This window comes from Chelonoidis abingdonii, chromosome 1 (genome assembly GCF_003597395.2).
Source record: "Chelonoidis abingdonii isolate Lonesome George chromosome 1, CheloAbing_2.0, whole genome shotgun sequence".
NCBI lineage: Eukaryota > Metazoa > Chordata > Testudines > Testudinidae > Chelonoidis > Chelonoidis abingdonii.
The window spans coordinates 368,119,335-368,138,847 of record NC_133769.1 but is presented as its reverse complement, the minus strand read 5'-3'; the positions used below and the strand labels follow the sequence as shown (position 1 = coordinate 368,138,847).

The 19,513-nt window shown below is 41.2% G+C and overlaps 1 protein-coding gene across 4 annotated transcripts in view; it reads left to right on the top strand.

Moving 5' to 3' along the window:
- Positions 1-19,513, top strand: part of NUP98 (nucleoporin 98 and 96 precursor) — a 60,070-nt gene that overhangs the window by 21,787 nt on the left and 18,770 nt on the right. For 2 of the 4 annotated variants that reach the window (XM_032767109.2, XM_032767108.2), the window contains exons 12-24: positions 604-744; positions 1,874-2,007; positions 3,662-3,849; positions 5,047-5,163; positions 6,703-7,010; positions 7,473-7,586; positions 8,635-8,773; positions 9,126-9,303; positions 10,026-10,190; positions 14,949-15,125; positions 15,976-16,132; positions 17,850-18,273; positions 19,025-19,254. In XM_032767109.2, coding sequence (XP_032623000.1) covers positions 604-744; positions 1,874-2,007; positions 3,662-3,849; positions 5,047-5,163; positions 6,703-7,010; positions 7,473-7,586; positions 8,635-8,773; positions 9,126-9,303; positions 10,026-10,190; positions 14,949-15,125; positions 15,976-16,132; positions 17,850-18,273; positions 19,025-19,254 — 2,472 coding nt within the window. The remainder of the gene's footprint in view (positions 1-603; positions 745-1,873; positions 2,008-3,661; positions 3,850-5,046; positions 5,164-6,702; positions 7,011-7,472; positions 7,587-8,634; positions 8,774-9,125; positions 9,304-10,025; positions 10,191-14,948; positions 15,126-15,975; positions 16,133-17,849; positions 18,274-19,024; positions 19,255-19,513) is intronic. The other 2 variants (XM_032767111.2, XM_032767110.2) reach the window with 1 other exon arrangement.

The following is a 19,513-nucleotide window of genomic DNA, read 5'->3' as shown; positions in this document are numbered from 1 at the left end:
GGGACATCCAGAGACTGGACTGCCTCAGAGCAGAATGAAATTGAGTCTGCACTCTTTGAAATGTCTTTTTAGCACTCTGAGAGATCTCTCTTCCTCCCCTTCCCAGTTCATACAAAACTTTGTGCAATAGAAGATATTAATAAGTATTGAGGGTTCACACAGGAATGTCATGCTGTCTAGTTAGCTACAGGTTTAAGAAATTTCCAGTACATTGTGGTATCTAGTCCTGTAACAACTTTCAACTCTGATTAGTGAGCGTTTGGTTATTTGTTCTGCTTAAACCTGATCTATATTGGAATTGGGCTTTCCTAATGTAAAGTATTAGAATGATAAGAGCTCACCAATGGTTAATAGTTAACTCTATGGTTCAGAGAATGTATAGGATTAGATGAATAATTTGCTCTAATAATGTGATCAGAACAGGAAAGTTTTTTTCCCTTGACTTGTAAGAATCCACAGATAATTTACAATGGGTGCAGTAAAACTTCTTTTTGCAGTTCAACAAATGATAGTTGAGGGAATTCTTAAATGTGTGGACTAAACTTAATTTGTCTGCAAGCACGTGATGGAACCTTCTGTAAACTGCTGCTATCCTCTGTGTAGCTCTTAGTGCAGGGCAGACTTCACTGTTTGGAAACACCCAGCCTAAATTAGGTGGAACACTGGGAACAGGAGCATTTGGAGCGCCTGGATTCAATACATCAACAGCCACCCTGGGCTTTGGAGCTCCCCAGCCTGCTGTGGGTAAGAGTGCAATTTACCAAGTTTAGTTACTTCAGTCCAAGGTAGTGGAACAGTATCTGTTGCAGATCCTGGGCAAGATAATGGAGTGGCTGATACAGGACTCTGTTCAAAGAGGGTAATATAATTAATACCAAATCAACATGGGTTTAGGGAAGATAGATCTTGTCAACTTAACTTTCGTTTTTAATGAGATGGCAAGTTTGGTTGATAAAAGTAATAGTGTTTGGTGGAATATACTTACCCTACAAAAGTCTGTTTGATTTCGTATTGCATGACATTTAAAAAAAACCCAAACCTAGAACAATAGGAAATTAACATGCAGACATAAGTGGATTAAAAACTGGCCACCTGATAAGTCTCAAAATGTAACTGTAAATGGGGAATCACTGAGTGGGTGTATTTTTAGTGTGGTCTTGCGGCATTTGGTCCTTGGCCCTATGCTGTTTAACTTTTATCAAAGGCCTGGAAAATCTTCACTTGTAAAGTTTGCAAATGGCTCAAATTGGGGGAGTGGTAAATAATGAAGAGGTCACTGATACAGAGCAATCCAGATTGCTCTGTAAGCTAGGAGCATGCAAACTGTGTGTTTATAATATGGGTAAATGTATACATTTAGGAACAAAGAATGTAGGTCATACTTAGGGTGACTATCCCAGGAAGCAGTGACTCTGAAAAACTTGGGAGTCATGGTAGATAATCAACTGAACAAGTGAATTTCAAGATAGTTGAACCTTCAGAGAAGGGTCTTGCACCAACATTAATCAGACTTGGAAGGGATACAACACGCTAGGCTTGAAACTAACAAGTGCAGATAACCATGAACAGGTTCTGCCAGGCCAAGTTAGGCTTCTGGCTAATCTGCACAACTCCCTTCATTTTAGTTTTGCACAGGTGAAACGGATTTGAACTTTGTAAATAATTCTGTTATACAAGAAAAGAATAGAATTCAGCTGGCTTTACAGGGCTGACAGTGGTAAAAAGTCACTAAAGTCAGCAGATACAACTGTGAATACCCACAAGGGACAGATTTGATAAAGGGGACACTTCTGTATTCCCTAAATGTCCTGAGGTGAGTCTGAGTACTAACTACATGGTTAGAAAAGATTAATCTCTCCAACTTTTTATCTAGCATTGACAGACCCAAATGTTTCAGCTGCCCAACAAGCAGCTCTCCAGCAGCACTTCAATAGCTTGACCTACTCACCCTTTGGAGATTCTCCTCTCTTCAGAAACCCTATGTCTGACCCAAAGAAGAAAGAAGAGGTGAGGACTCAAATACTTGAGAACACATTTTTATGGATAAGATTGTGTTTGTTGTAACTTCTCTGTATGGATTCGTTTTAAAAAATGAAGATCTGAACATTTAGGGGCCCATTTTCCTATATCATAATCTTTTTAGCTTGGGGTGTTGAGAAACTAAGTGTTATATAAGTAAGGCTCCATGTTTGTCACAGATTCCATGACTTACTGTGACTTCTGTAGTAGCACGGTGCGGTCAGTTGCACTGGCTGCTCCTGGGGCAGTCTCAGGGTCTCCAACCAGAGCAGGAGGGGATCTTGGGGTTGGGGCTGCTCCTTACCTGCAGGGGGGCTCAGCTCCCCTAGCTCCACATGCTGCTTCTGCCAGCAGCCAGGCACTGCCCCCAGAGCTCCCATTGGCAGCAGTTCCCAGCCAGTGGGAGCTGCAGAACTGGGTCTTGGGGCAGAGCAGAAGCAGCATGTGGACCTCTAGGGAGCTGGGGCTGCCGCTTCCCAGGAACTGGGTAAGGAGCCTGTCCCAGCACCTGTGCGCTCCTCCCCAGCACCCACGGTGCTTCCTTGGGTCGTGACACCCCCCCCTCCCCCAGACTTTGCCCCCCCCAGTACTTTGCCCCACCACGTTCGCAGGACAGGTCATCGCCCCCCCACCCCGGACAGGTCATGGGCCCATGAATTTTTGTTTACTGCCCATGACCTGTCCATTACTTTTACTAAACATACCAGTGACTAAATTGTAGTCTTATATATAATAAATGCATTCTCACTATTTTATCTGTAACAGACAGCCACTTGGGATACCTAACTGCATATATTGTGGTCATATATTAGCCAAGCATCTGGCATTCCCAATGAGCTCTGTGGGTGTAGTAGATGCTCAGAATCGCTAAGGGCTGGTCTACGCTGCGGGGGGGGTCAATGTAAGATATGCAGCTTCGGCTATGAGAATAGTGTAGCTGAAGTCGATGTATCTTATTTCGACTTACCTCCCATCTTCATGGCGTGGGATCGATGGCCGCGGCTCCCCCATTGACTCTGCTTCCACCTCTTGCCCTGGTGGAGTTGCGGAGTCGACAGGGAGCGCGGCGGGGATCGATTTATTGTGTCTAGACAAGATGCAATAAATCGATCCCCGGTGGGTAGTGTGGACATATCCTAAAAATCAGGCACTTAGACAATTCATAATTATAGATTATAAATCCGTGTGTGATCTCATAACATTTGTTTGGAAAAAAATTGCTGTCATGTAAGACTCTTGCACTTGCTTTACCAGTGTGGGGAAATCTCACTCTAAAGGAGCTGCAGTATTGCTGACATAACTCACTAAGTAGATTTGATTTTTATTTCTTAAACAAGTGGTGGTAGTTTAAGCAAGTCACCTGCCAAAAGGATTAATCAGACCTCAAATTGAGCTAGCACTGTTGCTGCCAAATCAGTAACCAAACAGAGAATACAGGGTTAATGTCTGTAGTTAACTTGTCTTACAACATCACTTCTGAATTCTTGGTTTTTAGTTTGTTTACTCAAGGCAAAGATTTTTTTGTCTTGACAACAGTACTGGTCTAACTTCTGTGAAAATAAACAAGAAAACGTTAATCCTGTTTAGTCTTAAGTAGTTTGAAAATCTGTTTTTTGGCTACATGAGTTTTTCTTTGTCTCAGAGACTGAAACCGACTAATCCAGCAGCCCAGAAGGCTTTGACTACGCCAACCCATTACAAACTGACCCCGCGACCAGCGACCAGAGTGCGACCAAAAGCTTTACAGACAGCGGGATCTTCCAAATCTCAACTCTTTGATGGGCTGGATGATGACGAGCCATCTCTATCTAACGGTGCATTCATGCCCAAGTTAGTTTTCTTTTTTCTTTGGAGATCAGTTTTATTCAGAAAAATGTTTGTTTAATCTTCCACCTCTTTCCATGTGGCTCAAGCACTCATAAATCAAAAAGTGAGTGCATTTGCTCTCATAGCAGTTGTATGTGGCTTCTGGCCTTTAATGAAGAAAGGTTACTACTTTGGTACAGTTAATGCATCCTATTTCATGTGTAGATGCTTGCCAACGTAACAACCTTAGCACCCAAACTCTCCAGTTAGGTCAGGAAATTGTCCTTTGTATAGTGCCTTCATATTTGGTAACCATGCAGGCTCTGTAGCTTTGTTGATATGGATAGCAAAGATCCAAGACTTGCATATAAGTCTGACAGAAAATATGCTTACTATAGTGAGACAAAAGTGGTCTAACGTAAGTTAATTGTCAAGTACTTTTAGAATAGTTTGTCAAACAAAATGATCCTGTGACTTAATTGTTACTGTATGAGAAACTAGATTCTGATCTGTTACTTGTGACTATAAAAGTGTTGCTTACTTCAATTAATTTGCAGTATGAAAGACCAAAATATAAATTTTGTCTTGCATTAATAAATGTATTCTTTTACAAGTAGCTTCCCTCAGATTCCTACTGGTATCTTCCCAGCCTACTGCATGTATTTAAAAACTGTCATTACATACAGAATCATAGTCAGAGAAACTTAACTCTTCTCAGTCAGCCCTAGACTGTGCTCTTCTGGAGTTGTAGTACAAAATTGCAGCTTCCTGTGTCCTCCAGTTTACCTTGGTTAAAGGTCTTTAGAAATGGCCTGTGTTCAGTAATAAAACATAGGCTTTAGAAAGTTTCCTGTTGTATGAGGTTAGCTGTTCTATTTAATGTTAGCCCTGGAGGTCACTTCCGCTCTCCTCTGAAGTGGTGAGGCTGACTCAGTGTTTGTGTAAAAAAAAAAAAAAAAAAAACAAAAAAAAAAAAAAAAAAAAAAAAAAAAACTTCCTCAACCACCCCCCCCCCCCCCCCCCAATTGGAATAACAAACTGAGGCCTCATTCCCCTCTTGCTAACAGAACTTTGCAGTAGTTATGGCATTGTCATGACAGAATGCTAGCTAATGTGGCTTCAAGTTGGCTTAAATATTCTTCTACCCCGATACTCTTGGGTCAAAAGTATGGCTCTCATGTGCTGCAGATCACGGAGAACTGTTGCTTTGGTATATTTCAGGAAGAGCATCAAGAAGCTGGTTTTGAAAAATCTCAACAGCAGCAATTTGTTTTCTCCTGTCAGTCGTGAAGCTGAAGATCTGGAACCTCCATCTGAGTATCCAGAGAATGGAGAGCGGTATGTTTATACATGACACAGCTGATTATGCCACTAGGAAACAGTATTTAGTTAACACTTTCTCCTAAACAAATAAATCTATGAAAAAGCTCTCTGGAATCTAAATCTATATGGTACATAACCCTCTTGCTTAGAAATAAGCTCATAGTTATTCGTGGGATCCACTGTCTTCAGTAGCTTAACACTGCTATGAGAGCTATTTATAGACATCTTTGCAATGCTGATGTCATGACAATAGGTATGTTTTAAATATCCAAATAAGAATATGGACTGATAACGTGCAATTTTTGTATGACTGATTTTTTCCCATCTAGTTGAAACTATAATTCTTAATTGTAAAAGAAGCTGTGTTTATAGAGGGACTTCAGTTTCTAGGAGGTTAACGGAGATGTTTAAGTAACAAAGATAATCAAGGTTGTGGAACAGCTTTTGTACTAGTGGCCCATAAAATCATGAATGGTGTGGAAAAAGTGAATAAAATGTTTACTCTTTCCCTCAATTCAAAAACCAGGGCTTGCGCGTTGAAATTAATAGGCAGCATATTTAACACTGGAAACAGGAAATACCTTTTCACACAGCCCACAGTTGGCCTGTGGAGTATATTGCCACAGGATGATGTGATGGCCAAAAGTATAACTGGATTAAAAAAATGGATAAGTTCACAAAGCATAGGTCCATCAATGGGCATTAGCCGAGATGATCAGGGATATAACTGCATGCTCTGGGCAACCCAAAACTTGTGACCGCCAGAAGCTGGGAGAGGATCTCAATAACCATTTTTTTTCTGTATGCTCTCTCTGAAGCTCTGGGTCTGGCCATTGTTTGAAGACAGGTTGCTGGGCCAAATGGACCACTCGTCTGACCCAGTATGGCGGTTCTTACGAACAGTACAGGCTTCCTCACAGTGTATCAATTAGAGCTGGGCAGGAAACTGTTTCCCATCCCTGGAAAACTACCAGGTGGGGAGGGGGGGGCAAAAATTCCTATCCAGACTTGCAAACAGACAATCAAAAATGTTTGGGTCAGATCTAAATATCCCATTTCAACAATTTCAAAACACTTTTTTTTCCAAATCTTTCGAAACAAACTTGTCAATACTGACCCATTTCCACAAATAGTTTCAGGTTCAACAAATGATTCATTAGAAAATGCCAAACATATTGTTAAATTCCTGATCAGCTCTAGTCTCAGTTCTGACCTGGAGTCACCACCTAGTAAGGATTAGGGAAATACATTAGCCATGGGGCCACTCAATCTGTATTGCTGAGGCTGCCAGCTGTTGTGAACTAGGCATCACCACCCTAAGGTTAGCTCAATCCTTTGGGCAGCAAGACGTAATTAACTCTAAACCCATTTTCCCAAAACAATGTAATATACGTTCCAGGCACTAATGCCTAATGTTACATGTGAAAGTGTACCTTCACGCAGCAGGAAGAATCTGGTGTGCCCTGTTGTGAGATGAGAAACAAATGTATTGTAACACTGACACATTAATTTCTAAAGAAATCTTGTATTTGAATGGCTTCATTCTTTCTTTAGGCTCAACTTTCTATCAAGATCTGTTGATGAGAACCACAGACAGGAGGGTGAGCGAGAGGAAGAGGATGATCACCATGAAGTGACTAGATTTTACACTAACCCGATTGCCAAACCCATCCCGCAAACCCCAGAGAATGCAGTGCACAAACACCAGAATAATGTGGATGATACCATTGTGGCTCTGAATATGCGGGTTGCCTTGCGGAATGGCCTGGAAGGCAGCAGTGAAGATGCTTCATTTCATGATGAGTCGCTGCAGGATGACCGTGAAGAAGAGAACGAGAATGTTTATAGTCTTCACCCAGCAGGTCAGATAGAGCAGCACCACACAGCAGTGCCAATCTTCAGTCTTCCTCCTTTCTGATTCTCTTGCTGTCATTTAACCACATTCTTTGCTTTATTTTTAATGTATGCTGCCCTTGAATAATTTCCAGCTTTCTCTCCACCAAATGCCATTCCTCAAAAAACAAATCTTCTTACCTTCTCCTCTCCCTCTTACCCAGGATGTTCCATGTTTTCATCTTACCTTAAGACACTCAGTGCATGGAATTTTTCACTGTAAAGTAATATAAACTTGACACTGTTAATAAGAGATCTGGATAGGCCCATCTGTCCTCTGGCTTTTATTACTTTATTTGCTTACATTATACTGATTCCCAACTTCTGTTTAGGGCCCCTCTGCTGTCCTTCCATTTTCTTGGCAAATGATTAAGAAAATTTCTGAAGTTAGTCTTGTCCTCATCTATGTGCTCAATTATTTTCTACTGTAGGAATTGTCCTAACAAAAGCTGGCTACTACACCATCCCGTCTATGGAGGATCTAGCTAAACTTACCACTGACAGAGGAGAGTGTATTGTGACTGATTTCACTATAGGTCGGAAAGGTGAGCATAGAATCATTTTGGATATGTATTCTCCTACCACCAACTCTTTTTTTTTTAGAGCTTTTAAAGCCCCAGGCTGTGTGTTTCTTCAACATGAATGTAAAATAGCTACCTTGCTTGGGAAATTTATCATCCCTAGGTGACGAAAGCTTTAACAAATTTTCAAATTGGTTACAATGTCAAGCTGCATGAATTAGGCTACAGGATGAAACTAAAATCATAGCTTGTAAAATTCCAACACCTGGTATCTGAAAGGACAACATTTTCAGTAGTTATCCAGATATTGAGGGTAGCTTAGGCCCAGAACTTGGACTCAATATTTTCCAAAGAGCTGTCTAGCTCAACTTTATTGGCCAAGCTGAGTAGTATTCATTACTTATTCATTTCTTGAGCTTCAAACTGGATTTTGTGCAAATCCAGTTATAATACCATGATTATTGGAAAATGGAAAGATTTGAATACTTACAATCAGATACTGTCCCTGGATGAAATCATAACTTTGTAATTCTCAGTTTGTGTTTGGGAAACGATGGGTGCTGATCACAGATGCAGTATGAGCTGCCAGGTTAGTACTGTTATCAAAAACCTTATGATTATATAAAGGAATTGACTGTAAAACTAGTTTGGTTATACAACTGCTTGGGGTCAGTCTTGCTGTTGTGTATGCACGTAGGATATTGTGTGCAGTTTTAGTACTTTGAATTCAGCAAGGAGACAAATAATTAAAAATGGAGGATAGGACCACCCAGGAGTGACTGTCTTAAGCGATCTAGAAAAGATGCTTAAAGGTCCAAATTCATTACTGAGAGGGAGCAATGACCAACGGACTGAAACTATCATCCTTTTAGAATGCAAAAGGTAATAGTAAGACTACTCAATTACTTGCTGTCAGTTGAATAGAATAATGTATTTGGTAATTTAAGGATAAGTCAGGTAAAATGAACAAAATGTGAATACTTACATTGGAGAGTTTGCCAATGCACTTCTCTAGGGTGGTATTACAGCATTTGCTATTGGAGCAGAAGTACAAGTTTGGTTTACTTTCCAGGTTATGGATCAATTTACTTTGAAGGAGAGGTAAATCTAACTAACTTAAATCTGGATGAGATTGTGCACATCCGCAGGAAAGAAGTTATTGTCTATCCTGATGATGACCAGAAGCCACCTATTGGTGAAGGTTTAAATAGGTAATTCAAACATTTCATGTGCCCTCCTTGGGAGGGGAGGGGGTAGCCTGGTAAATGGATTTTGTTCAACCTGTCACCCATATTGTCATCCATAAGGACCTCTTTCTATTTTCGCTATCCCAGCAGCCTGCAAATCGAAACCCCTTTTTCAGGTATACATTCATGTTGTTAACCTTGGACAAAGCGTACTGTCAGTGACAGTAATGTTTCTGAACTAAAGCATGGTACATGACTTTTTTCAGTGTTTGAGCCAATGCTTGTGGTTTGCTTCGAACTTGATGTAAACTTTTTTTGAATGCCTCGTTTCAAAGCTCAGTGATCTCATGCCCTTCCATGGTCTACATTTTAACAGACGAGCTGAAGTTACATTGGATGGAGTTTGGCCAACAGATAAAACATCTCGCTGCTTGATAAAGAGCCCAGAACGACTAGCAGATATCAATTATGAAGGCAGACTGGAGGCTGTATCTCGGAAGCAGGGAGCCCAGTTCAAAGAATACCGTCCAGAGACTGGTTCTTGGGTGTTCAAGGTAACGTTCACAGCTACTCGTTGCTGACTGCTCATAAACTGTATTACAGAAAGATCTGGGTAGAACAGAAGTCAGAATCCCTGATTAAACCAGTAGCTGTCAATGCTGTAATTCCAGTGCCTTTAAAACCTTAAATGAGTATAAAAACTATTGAATAAAGTGCTCTTCCTGATCCATTTAACTCATGAATTGTACTACTAAAATTTTTCAAGTAATATACAGATCATTCTGATTGTAATAGTGACAAAGTGCAAACTGTCCAAAATAACTCCCAGGTGATTCGTTAAGAACTGAGCTCGCATATACGCGGTGTTCTGTACAAGGACTGAACTCCCTCAGAGTTCATGTGTGCTTCAGTATGTAGTTACTCACTAGAATATTGAAGGAGAGACTTTCAGACCAAGGGGCAGCTAAACATCCAGCTCCATATAAAGTCAGTGGTATGCCTCTACCCTGATATAATGCCGTCCTTGGGAGCCAAAAAATCTTACCACATTATAGGTGAAACTGCGTTACATCGAGCTTGCTTTGATCCGCTGAAGTGTGCAGCCCCATCCCCCTGGAGCGCTGCTTTACCGCGTTATAGCTGAATTCATGTTCTATCGGGTTGCGTTATATTGGGGTAGAGGTATAGTTGTGCACCAACTCCCATCTGTGCTTTTGAAGATCTTCCCCATGTCTGCATCCCTATTAGCAACATGTTGGTTTTTATCATTGTACAGGTGGCTCACTTCTCTAAATATGGCTTGCAAGATTCTGATGAGGAAGAGGAGGAGCATCCTTCAAAAGCAGACGCAAAGAAGTTAAAAACTGCCCAAGTGCCACCTCAGGGGCAGCTGGTACCCCAACAAATGGCTCTAAATGGCAAGCCAACATCTCCATCTCAGGTAGAAAAAACAGTGACTTGAAGTTATCCATAAAATGAAGTTTGAGGAATAGCTATTTGCCCCAAGACCAGAGCTGTTACTGTTGTGAATGCCGTGGAGAAAGAAGAACGCAAAGCATTTTTAGAACCGAGCTTATTCAAACTGGGGTGGTACTTCTGGTCTCCTACAGGATATTTGCAAGATCTATGTATACTTGGCCTGCTCTTCCTTGTCCTCACATCCTTTGTTTGAAATTAGCGTTTTTGTTGGTGGAATCTTGGGGTTTTTTTGGTAACCTGATCACTTCTTGTTTAGATCCCAGATTTGTAGGCTATGGTGCATTTGCAGTAACTGTGGAAGAAAACATGGCTTTGTTGATATTCTCAAATATGTGCAATATAATTCTTGCCAGTCATGCTGCCTCCAGCACCTAAAAACAAATTGCTTTGTGCATTAGGTTTTTAGATTGTCTATCTGTATCGTCATACCTCATTCTGCATGCAAACTTGTATTCTGGTATTTTAAGAATGTACTCTATTAAAATAAGATCTAAAGTTTTTACACGTTTGGCTATACAACTAATTTCTTAAAATATATTGGATCGGGGTGGGATGTGATGCAATTGTTGCATTCTGAAGTTTTTTGTACCAATTCATTATTTGGTCATAGTATATGTAGGTACTTGCCGTATAGGAAGGTGGCATTTTATCCAATTCCTGGCACCACCCTATGTAGCTATATCCTAAATGTTGAATGGTTACAAGCAATTGTCGGATTTAAATGAAAATGGAACACTTTTCCACTTTACCTATCTAACACTGGAAAAAAACTGCCAACAGTAAACTAAATTACTGTATATACTCATAAGTTGGATATTTTTGGTAAAAAAGTGATGCATCAAAGAACGGGGGTTGGCTTATTAAATAGGTCTACACCAAAATTTGATTTTAAACCCTATGGAATCATTTAATTGAATATCTAATACATTGTCGTTTTGTTTACCTGGAGCGTCTGCAGGCATGGAGCCCCTTGGCTTGACTGGGAACGGCAAACCGTGGTCACTGGGAGCTGAGGGGCTCTGTGCCTGTGAACGCTTCAGGTAAAGAAAACGTCCAGGTCCGCTAGTGGCTTACCCTAATGGGCCAGGAGCCAAAGTTTGCCAACCCCTGAAATATAGGGTTGGCTTATGAAAGGGTCATACAGTTTTTGCTATTTTTACCTAACAGCCTTGGGGGTCGGTTTATAAACAAACGGGCTAATGAATGAGTATATATGGTAGGTTTTGGTGTTAATAGAGTAGAAAGGCATTTTATAATGGAGGTGTTCATGGTACTTATACAACCAAGCACTTATGTCAAAAAAATTTGTCAGTACAATGTATGGCTTAAGTTGAATGCAGAATGTAAAGGCCTTGAGCAGGATTCTTCTTGGTGTCCAATCCTGCAATCCAGTCCTTGGTGTCCAACCCTATTGCTATACTCAGTCGTGCAGGAGAGCAGAATAAAGGGATGACAATCCCTAGCAGCTGAATTGCATTTTTGAGAGAGGCTTTTGTTTGAGGTCATAAGCAATTTTGATATTCCACTCATTAGTGAAGGCAGATCTCCAGGCTGGAAGTTCACTCAAGCATGAACTTTCTGCTTGGCATGAAGCCAGTATGCATGGGGTGCTTCTCTGTAGGTCATGGAGGAATTGTCAGCACTGGCCAGTGGTCAAGCTTTTAGACAGAACTATTTACCATGTCTTTTTGCCCCTGGTTCTCTTGCTGCGATTTTGTGGGTAAGGAGAGGCAGTGACCTTGCATATAGTGAAGAACAGAATGAGCCCCTTAGCAAGAAGTAACTGGCATCACATAGGCTGTGTGTGGGGAAGCCTTTTAAAGTGCACACTTATCTTTTGCTGACAGTCCCTCCAGTCTGATCGTATTCCTTTTTTGTGCTGGTGATCCCTGGAAAACTGAATTGGGAATGCTTTTCTGCCTAGGGAAGGTTAATATCAGACAGAGGTCCCTGGAGAAGTGAACCATTCAGACTCTGCACTCTTTGTCATAATGCAGGGTATTTGGCCCGTGAGGGAAAGTTCTTTTCGCATCAGCCTCCCTAAGTATAACTAGCACTGATGGCTTTCAGGAGTCAGATGGCAAACCAACTCTGCTTGTCATACAGGTAAGGAGGCACCAGAGGTAGGAGACCGGCAAAGATGCAGCAGTGCTGATAGTCTGAGCACAGCACCATGTTATAGCTATCAATGGCACATCTTGTGGGACTCCTGTCTTTAGGCAACCAGGCTAAGCTTTTGTATTCTGCCCCAGTGAAAGGACCCTGAAGCACTGAAGGCTGCATTTTCACCTTCTGTCTTGGTTCGCTGGTCGCTTAAGTGCAGTTTGTTCTGGTAAATCAAACTTCTGAACCACTTAAATTTCTGAAAAATTACTTAACTAGATGACTGGAAAGGAGTTGTCTTATAGGTCAGTGTGTGTGTGTGTGTGTGTGTGTGTGTGTGTTCCTATTCCCTCCTCTCACCATCTCCAACAAAATGGGAAAAACAAGGATATCTGATTTTCTGAATGTTCACTTAACCGTTCTTGTGGGCATCCCATAGAAATAACTGTTGTTGTGGGCTGTCCTTTTCTGTTAGGAGCCAAGATATGGTGTACCTCTTTGTATTTTATATTGTTGCTGTAGGCTTATATGTTGTAAGGGGCAAAAAGTTGCCCAGACTTAATATAGAAACATCAGGAGACTATATAGTATGGATTTAAAACTCCTCAAATGGGTGGTGTGAAGAGCTAGGAAATACAATGCATTTATGGTTAAGGCAAAGTTTAGGACATAGATCTAGGTTCTCTTCCTAGTGCTGCCCCAGTCTTTGTGGTCTTTTTATTCTATAAATTATTTCAGAAACGAGTTTTTTATATCTGTTCATTGGCCTTGAGTAAAGTGTCTGTGTGATGGTCTGATTTTCAGGTAAGCTGTATTCTTTCTGGCTTGTGCATCATCGCAACTAAAAGATTCTGCACCTGAAACAGATTTCATCTGATGCACAGGAAGGAGCAGAATCTAATTCTCGCTTCCATTAATGACTTGGTTCAACAGTATGAATGCAGTAAAGAAGTAAAATCCTGTCAAGTCAACTGCTATGACTTGAAATGCACAAGAGTAAGAATATACAAGTCTTAGTAACTGGCTAATTCTGATTGCATCTTGTGTGCTTGGTATAGTGGCTCATTCACAGGGAGGTTGAAGCTTAATTTTTCATTGTTTGTAAAGTGCTTTAAGGTCCACATATGGAAGGTGCTATGAGTTGTACAAGGAAACTTACTTTACTAAAATCCTCAGCTTTTAGATGGGTCAGTGAAACTTGTGCTTTTGATCGTAAACATACTTAGTTTTGCAAATCTTATTAGCACACTGTAAATACCTGATCATGATTACTGCTAGGAACTTCTTAATAAAAACATAGTATGTGGCTGCATGCTGTTACAACTTCAGTTTTCAGAGTGGTAGCCATGTTAGTCTGTATCGGCAAAAACAACAAGAAGTCCTTGTGGCACCTTAGAGGCTAACAATTTTATTTGGGCTTAAGCTTTCATGGGCTAAAACCCACTTCATCACCTGCATGGAGTGAAAAATACAGTAAGCAGTATATATATTATAGCCCATGAAAAGATGGGAGTCACCTTACCGTGTGTGGGGGGTGGGGGGGGTGTCAGTTCTAGCGTGGCCAATTCGTTCAAGGTGGGCCTTGCCCATTCCCAATAGCTGACAAGAAGGTGAGAGTATCAACAGAGGGAAAATCACTTTTTGTGGTGACCCAGCCACTCCCAGTCTTTATTCAGGTCTAATTTGATGGTGTCCATTTTGCAAATTAATTGCAGTTCTGCAGTTTCTCGCTGGAGTCTGTTTTTGAAATTTTTTTTTTGAATTGCCACTTTTAAGTCTGAGTGTCCAGGGAGATTAAAGTGCTCTCCTAGTGGCTTTTGAAAGTTACAATTCTTGATGTGTGATTTGTGTCCATTTGTTTTTTGTGTAGAGCAGTGGTTCTCAAACTGGGTGTCGGGACCTCTCGAGGTCATGAGGTTATTACATGGTGGGGGGTTGCTAGCTGTCAGCCTCCACCCCAAACCCCACTTTGCCTCTAGCATTTATAATGGTGTTAAATATATTTGAAAGTGTTTTTAATTTATAAGTGGGGGATTGCACTCAGAGGCTTGCTATGTGAAAGGGGTCACTGGTACAGAAGTTTGAGAACCACTGGCATAGAGACTGTCTGGTTTGGTTTGGCCAATATACATGGCAGAGGGGCATTGCTGGCACATGATTGCATATATCACATTAGTAGATGTTCAAGTGATCAAACCCCTTATGGTGTGGCTGATGTGGTTAGGTCTTATGATGGTGTCCCTTGAATAGATATGCGGACAGAGTTGACAACAGCATTTGTTGCAGAGATTGGTTCCTGGGTTAGTGTTTTTTGTGTTGTGGTGTGTAGTTGCTGGTGAGTATTTGCTTCAGGTTGGGGGGCTGTCTGTAAACAAGGACTGGCTAGTCTCCCAAGGTCTGAGAGAGTGAGGGATCGTCCTTTGGAATAGGTTGTAGATCCTTGATGCAGTTCAAGATCTACAACCTAGAGTTTAACTTGGAACCCAGAAATGACTAGTGAATACTTCACTTCACTTGCAGGTGATTGTTGAAGCCATTGAATATTTTTGCGTTCTCTCTTAACTAACCCTGAATCTGCTATCCTCTAACATGGTTTCCATGTCTCTGCTGTCTGCAGAGCCCAGAAGTGGAACAGCTGGGAAGAGTTGTGGAACTGGACAGTGATATGGCTGACATCACGCAGGAACCAACTCAGGATTCAATACTAGAAGATAGCATTACAGAAGAGCCGGAACTGGTGCCTGCTTCCACGCATATTGCATCTTCACTTGGTATAAACCCCCACGTGTTACAGGTGAGCCACTTGCTGTTTCTGTAGTTATCTAAGTGAGAGGCCCTGCTCTTGCTTTATCCATCTGCCCAATTTCTGACAAATCCCTGTGGCTTGTCTTCAAAATGAGCATATTTATATACAACTTTGAACATTTACCATGTATATTTCATCCACCATACCCAGGAGTCACAGTAAAGCTTTTTGAATTAATCATTGGTAAAGTGCTTTATGGGAGGAGGTAAAAAAGGTCTGTTCTGATTAAAAACAGAAGATTTGAAGTAAGTACTGTGATGGCCTGTGTTTGCTGTCCAGCCAGGACAGGCTGTCACACCTGCTCCTATGAAAATCTGGATAATGTGACCCCTAATGTGCTATCTCAGCTGAAAAATAGTGCTTACGGTGCTATATATGGGTGACTGACTATTTTAGCATTTTAATATTGGGTCAAAGAAAAACTAATATAACTCCCCCACTTGCAGTACCCAGTTACTAGTTGGTTTTCCATTTGAGTACTGACAACCTAAGCAAGGTCTGAGAGAAAATTATATCAGCACCTAAGATCATATTGATCAGTACTGGTTATTAAATAGAACACTACCATTGTAGTTTAGCAGGTGACTTGTGTAGAGTTAAATCACTGGTTCCTCATAAAATGAGAACTAAAAGCAATCTATTATAACCATCCCATCAGATCGCTTATGATCTAATTTGAAATGTAAGTTTCAGCATGAATGGATCAGTGGTGGTTCATATGTAACTTTTAAAGGTGGCTTGTCTTTTTGGGAGACACTAGTTAGAGACCTGCTAGCCACTGCTGATTTATATCAAGGGGTTGTTGTGCTAGCATGCAGTCTTGTTATGATTATTTTAGATCATGAAAGCTTCCTTGCTCGCTGATGAAGAGGATGTAGACTTGATCCTGGACCATCACTTTGGCAAACAGCCTACAAAAATGGATACTTCTCAAGAGATCTGCTCTCCCAGGCTTCCTATTTCAGCATTGCAAGGACAGAAAAGACACTCCTCAGGTACTGTAAGGATCTATATGTCTGCACCAGGACACATACACAGGTGTTCACTTTAAAATAGTTTTAGTCTGGGAAAAGCCAATGTTTAAAACTTGTTTTGGGCAGCTGGTGTCTACTTTCTAGATACTGACTCTTTCAAGTCTGATCTCTTAACAGTGTTCAAACAGGGTCATTATTTAAATACCCATTTGAGAGCATTCGCATGATATAAAGAGATTGGGTTTAATACTAATTAACTGCCAGTTAAGGGTATTTTGCCATTAATTACACATGCAGCTCATTTTGACACCAGCAGGAATTGTGTGTGCATAACTGACAACTATGACCACAGGAGAAAATGTAGCTTGTATATTTAAGAAAGTTGCAATATTGCCAACATTAGCACTGCATGGTCCACTTAAATGAAGTGTGCTTTACTGGGGTGTCTTCATAAGGAACCAGTTTAAGTCCAGTGGTACTTAATAGCAATGCTTACTGTTTCCTGAGGCACCTCTAGGTGACAAAGCTGTGTCTGTTCTAAATCTGTCTACGGCCACACACATTTGTCTGGCACAGAGGGGCATCTGTTCTTTCTCTGAGGTACTTAAAGGCCCTTGTTAGGGTAGTGCTTAGTTTGTACCATGGTGTCATAAATAGATAGCTAAGGGTTAATGTTTTTTACCTGTAAAGGGTTAACAAAGGGAACCAAACACCTGACCAGAGGACCAATCAGGAAACTGGATTTTTCAAAGTCAGGGAGGGAATTTTTGGGGTCTGAGTCTTTTGTCTGTCTCTCAGCTATGAATAGTGCTTTCTATCTCTAATCTTCTGTTTCCAAATGTAAGTACAGGTAAAAAAATATAGGCTTTTATGTTGTTTGGTTGTATTTACATGTGTGGCCGTTGCTGGAATGTTTCAAATTGGATATCTTTTGAATCAGACGGTGTGCATATTTTCTTATAAGCAATAGCCCTGATTGTCATCTTGAATACAGAGAATATTTGATGTCTTTTTTTTTTTTATATAAAGCTTCTTTTAAGACTTGGTAGTTTTCTCTCTGGGTACTAAGGAACAAGGGGAGGGGAATTCTCGGTGTTAGATACGGAGGGTAAGCTCTGCAGCACAGGGAGTTGTGGGAGGGGCGAAGAGATAGATCATCTCTGTTTCCTTGTATTGGGGTTTGTCTCTTGTGAAATAGAGGAGACATGCTCTTGTATTGTGAGTAAAGAGATTGCATCAGTACTCTCAGGTTAGCCCAGAGAGGAAAGTCTGGGTAGGAGAGAGAGGGGTAAGGGAAGTGGTTATTTCCCTTGCCGGTAAGACTCAGAGCTTCTGGGCTTGGGGTCTCTCCAAGGGAAGGTTTGGGGGACCAGAGCGAGGCAGGCGCTGTAATTCCTGTCTGGTGGCAGCGAGATAAGATCCAAGCTGGTAATTAAGCTTGGAGGTTCATGCTAGGCACCCAGATTTCTGGACGCTAAGGTTCAGAATTGGGAGTTAGGCTTATGATACATGGCTTGGACAATTGTGCTATAGCCTAGTATGACTCTTCATGACCATAACTGTTGTTCCATTCATGCTACAGTCAGCTGTGTTAAAACCAGGCATGCCTAACTGTATAGTAAATGCTATTGATTACTAGCTGCTCTGAATAGTTTTGGTGGAATTTCAGAACATCTTAAAATGACCTGTTAAATGCACAGACCTTGAGTTTTCTTAAGTTCTCCAATCTTCCTTTCAGTTGGAGGGCTGCTGCAATCAAAATTTGCAAGTGTGTCTTTCCTCCAGAGTGCTTCTCTGCCAGATTTTCATGGACCAAGAGCTTCCTCTTTAGGCAATCCTCCATCTGCAGCCTCTTGGACTGGGCTTTCCCCACTATCCTCTGCATTCTCCATGCCCAGCACAGCCCCAGAGGTGCAGCTGAAAACAATGGGTGTCTGTAGGCAGCAGGGGCTAATACCTCTGCAAAAATCTGTTATTTATGGAAAAGGAAGACTCCTAATGGATATGGCACTCTTCATGGGACGCTCATTTCGTGTTGGTTGGGGACCCAGTTGGACTCTTGTAAATAGTGGAGATAAACTGAGTGGGTCAAGTGAGCCCAAGGATCTTCGCAATGACTCTATGGAATATGGATTCTTGCCAACTCCTGTTGCTCCTAAATCGTGAGTGGTAATCCATAAGACTAACTCTCCCTTGCAGATATACTGGAGTATAGAGAGAGCCATCTGTCCTTGCCTTTAAAGTGAACCTTGTTGAGTCTTGTATTGGGTAAAAATTTATAGGCCTGTGATATATAGGTGGTCAGACTAGATGGTCTAATGGCCCCTTCTGGCATTAAGCACTATGAATCTGTGAATAAATAGGGGCCCATATCTTTCCCATTGAGTGTTGCTACTGTGCGTTGACATTTAGTGGTGGGAATACTGGAGCACCTCCCCTTTAAATGAAACTTTCAAAGAACTTCCTGTCTGTTCCAGCGAGCTGCAGAATGTAGGTCAAGCCTGCAATGGAGTATAGAGGGACATAGGCTAGTGCTTCCTGATGATGTGTCCATAACTCTAGAAATGTTTTTGTAGTACTTCTATAGTCTAGGTAGTGTCCCAAATAAGGGATGAAATCCTAGGATCAGGTTTCTTCATGTCCCATGATTGAAGCACACTGTCAGTTTCAGGATGTTTGCAGTTCATTCTGTAACCACAGTGTCTGCAATATGGTCCTGATCTGTTCCTGGGATTGAGTACCTATTGAATATATTGACATCCCATTCAGGTAGAGAAATGGGTTCTGGATTCATTATCCACCTGATGATGATCAGGAACAGGAGAGGTGTGTTTCTACATAACAAGATAACGAGATGTGTAAAATAATTCTTTAGTATTGGAAAGATACAGATACTTCTGTTGTCTTCCCCAGACTTTCAGAATCTCCCTTCAAGGTTCATATAGAGAAGCTGACCTTAGAACAAAGGAAGACAGATGGGGACCAGCAGTTATACCTCATACCTCTGGAGATAAAGCTCAAACACAGTACTGTCCATGTAGACGAACGTTGTCCTCTTTTGGCAGCCAACCCAGGAGTGTCTGCCATCCATGACTATGCTGACTGGGTTAGAGACTTTTGTGGAGACTCAGCTGAAATAGAACGTGAGTATCAAGTTATATACATTGGGGGAGCATAGAATCTAAGTGATAGAGCAGTTTAGTCCAAGTTCACTTCAAATAACTTCCGTGCAGCACAATCTGAATAAAATGAAAGGAGAATTGGAAATACAAAAACATAGAAAGGAGCAAAACATTCTCTTTCTCCAGGATAGTGTTTACTTCACATGTTCACTCTCCACAATCTGTTTTTACTCTAAAAAAGGTGTATTGACAGACATTTAAAATAGTCGACTGGGTTGTG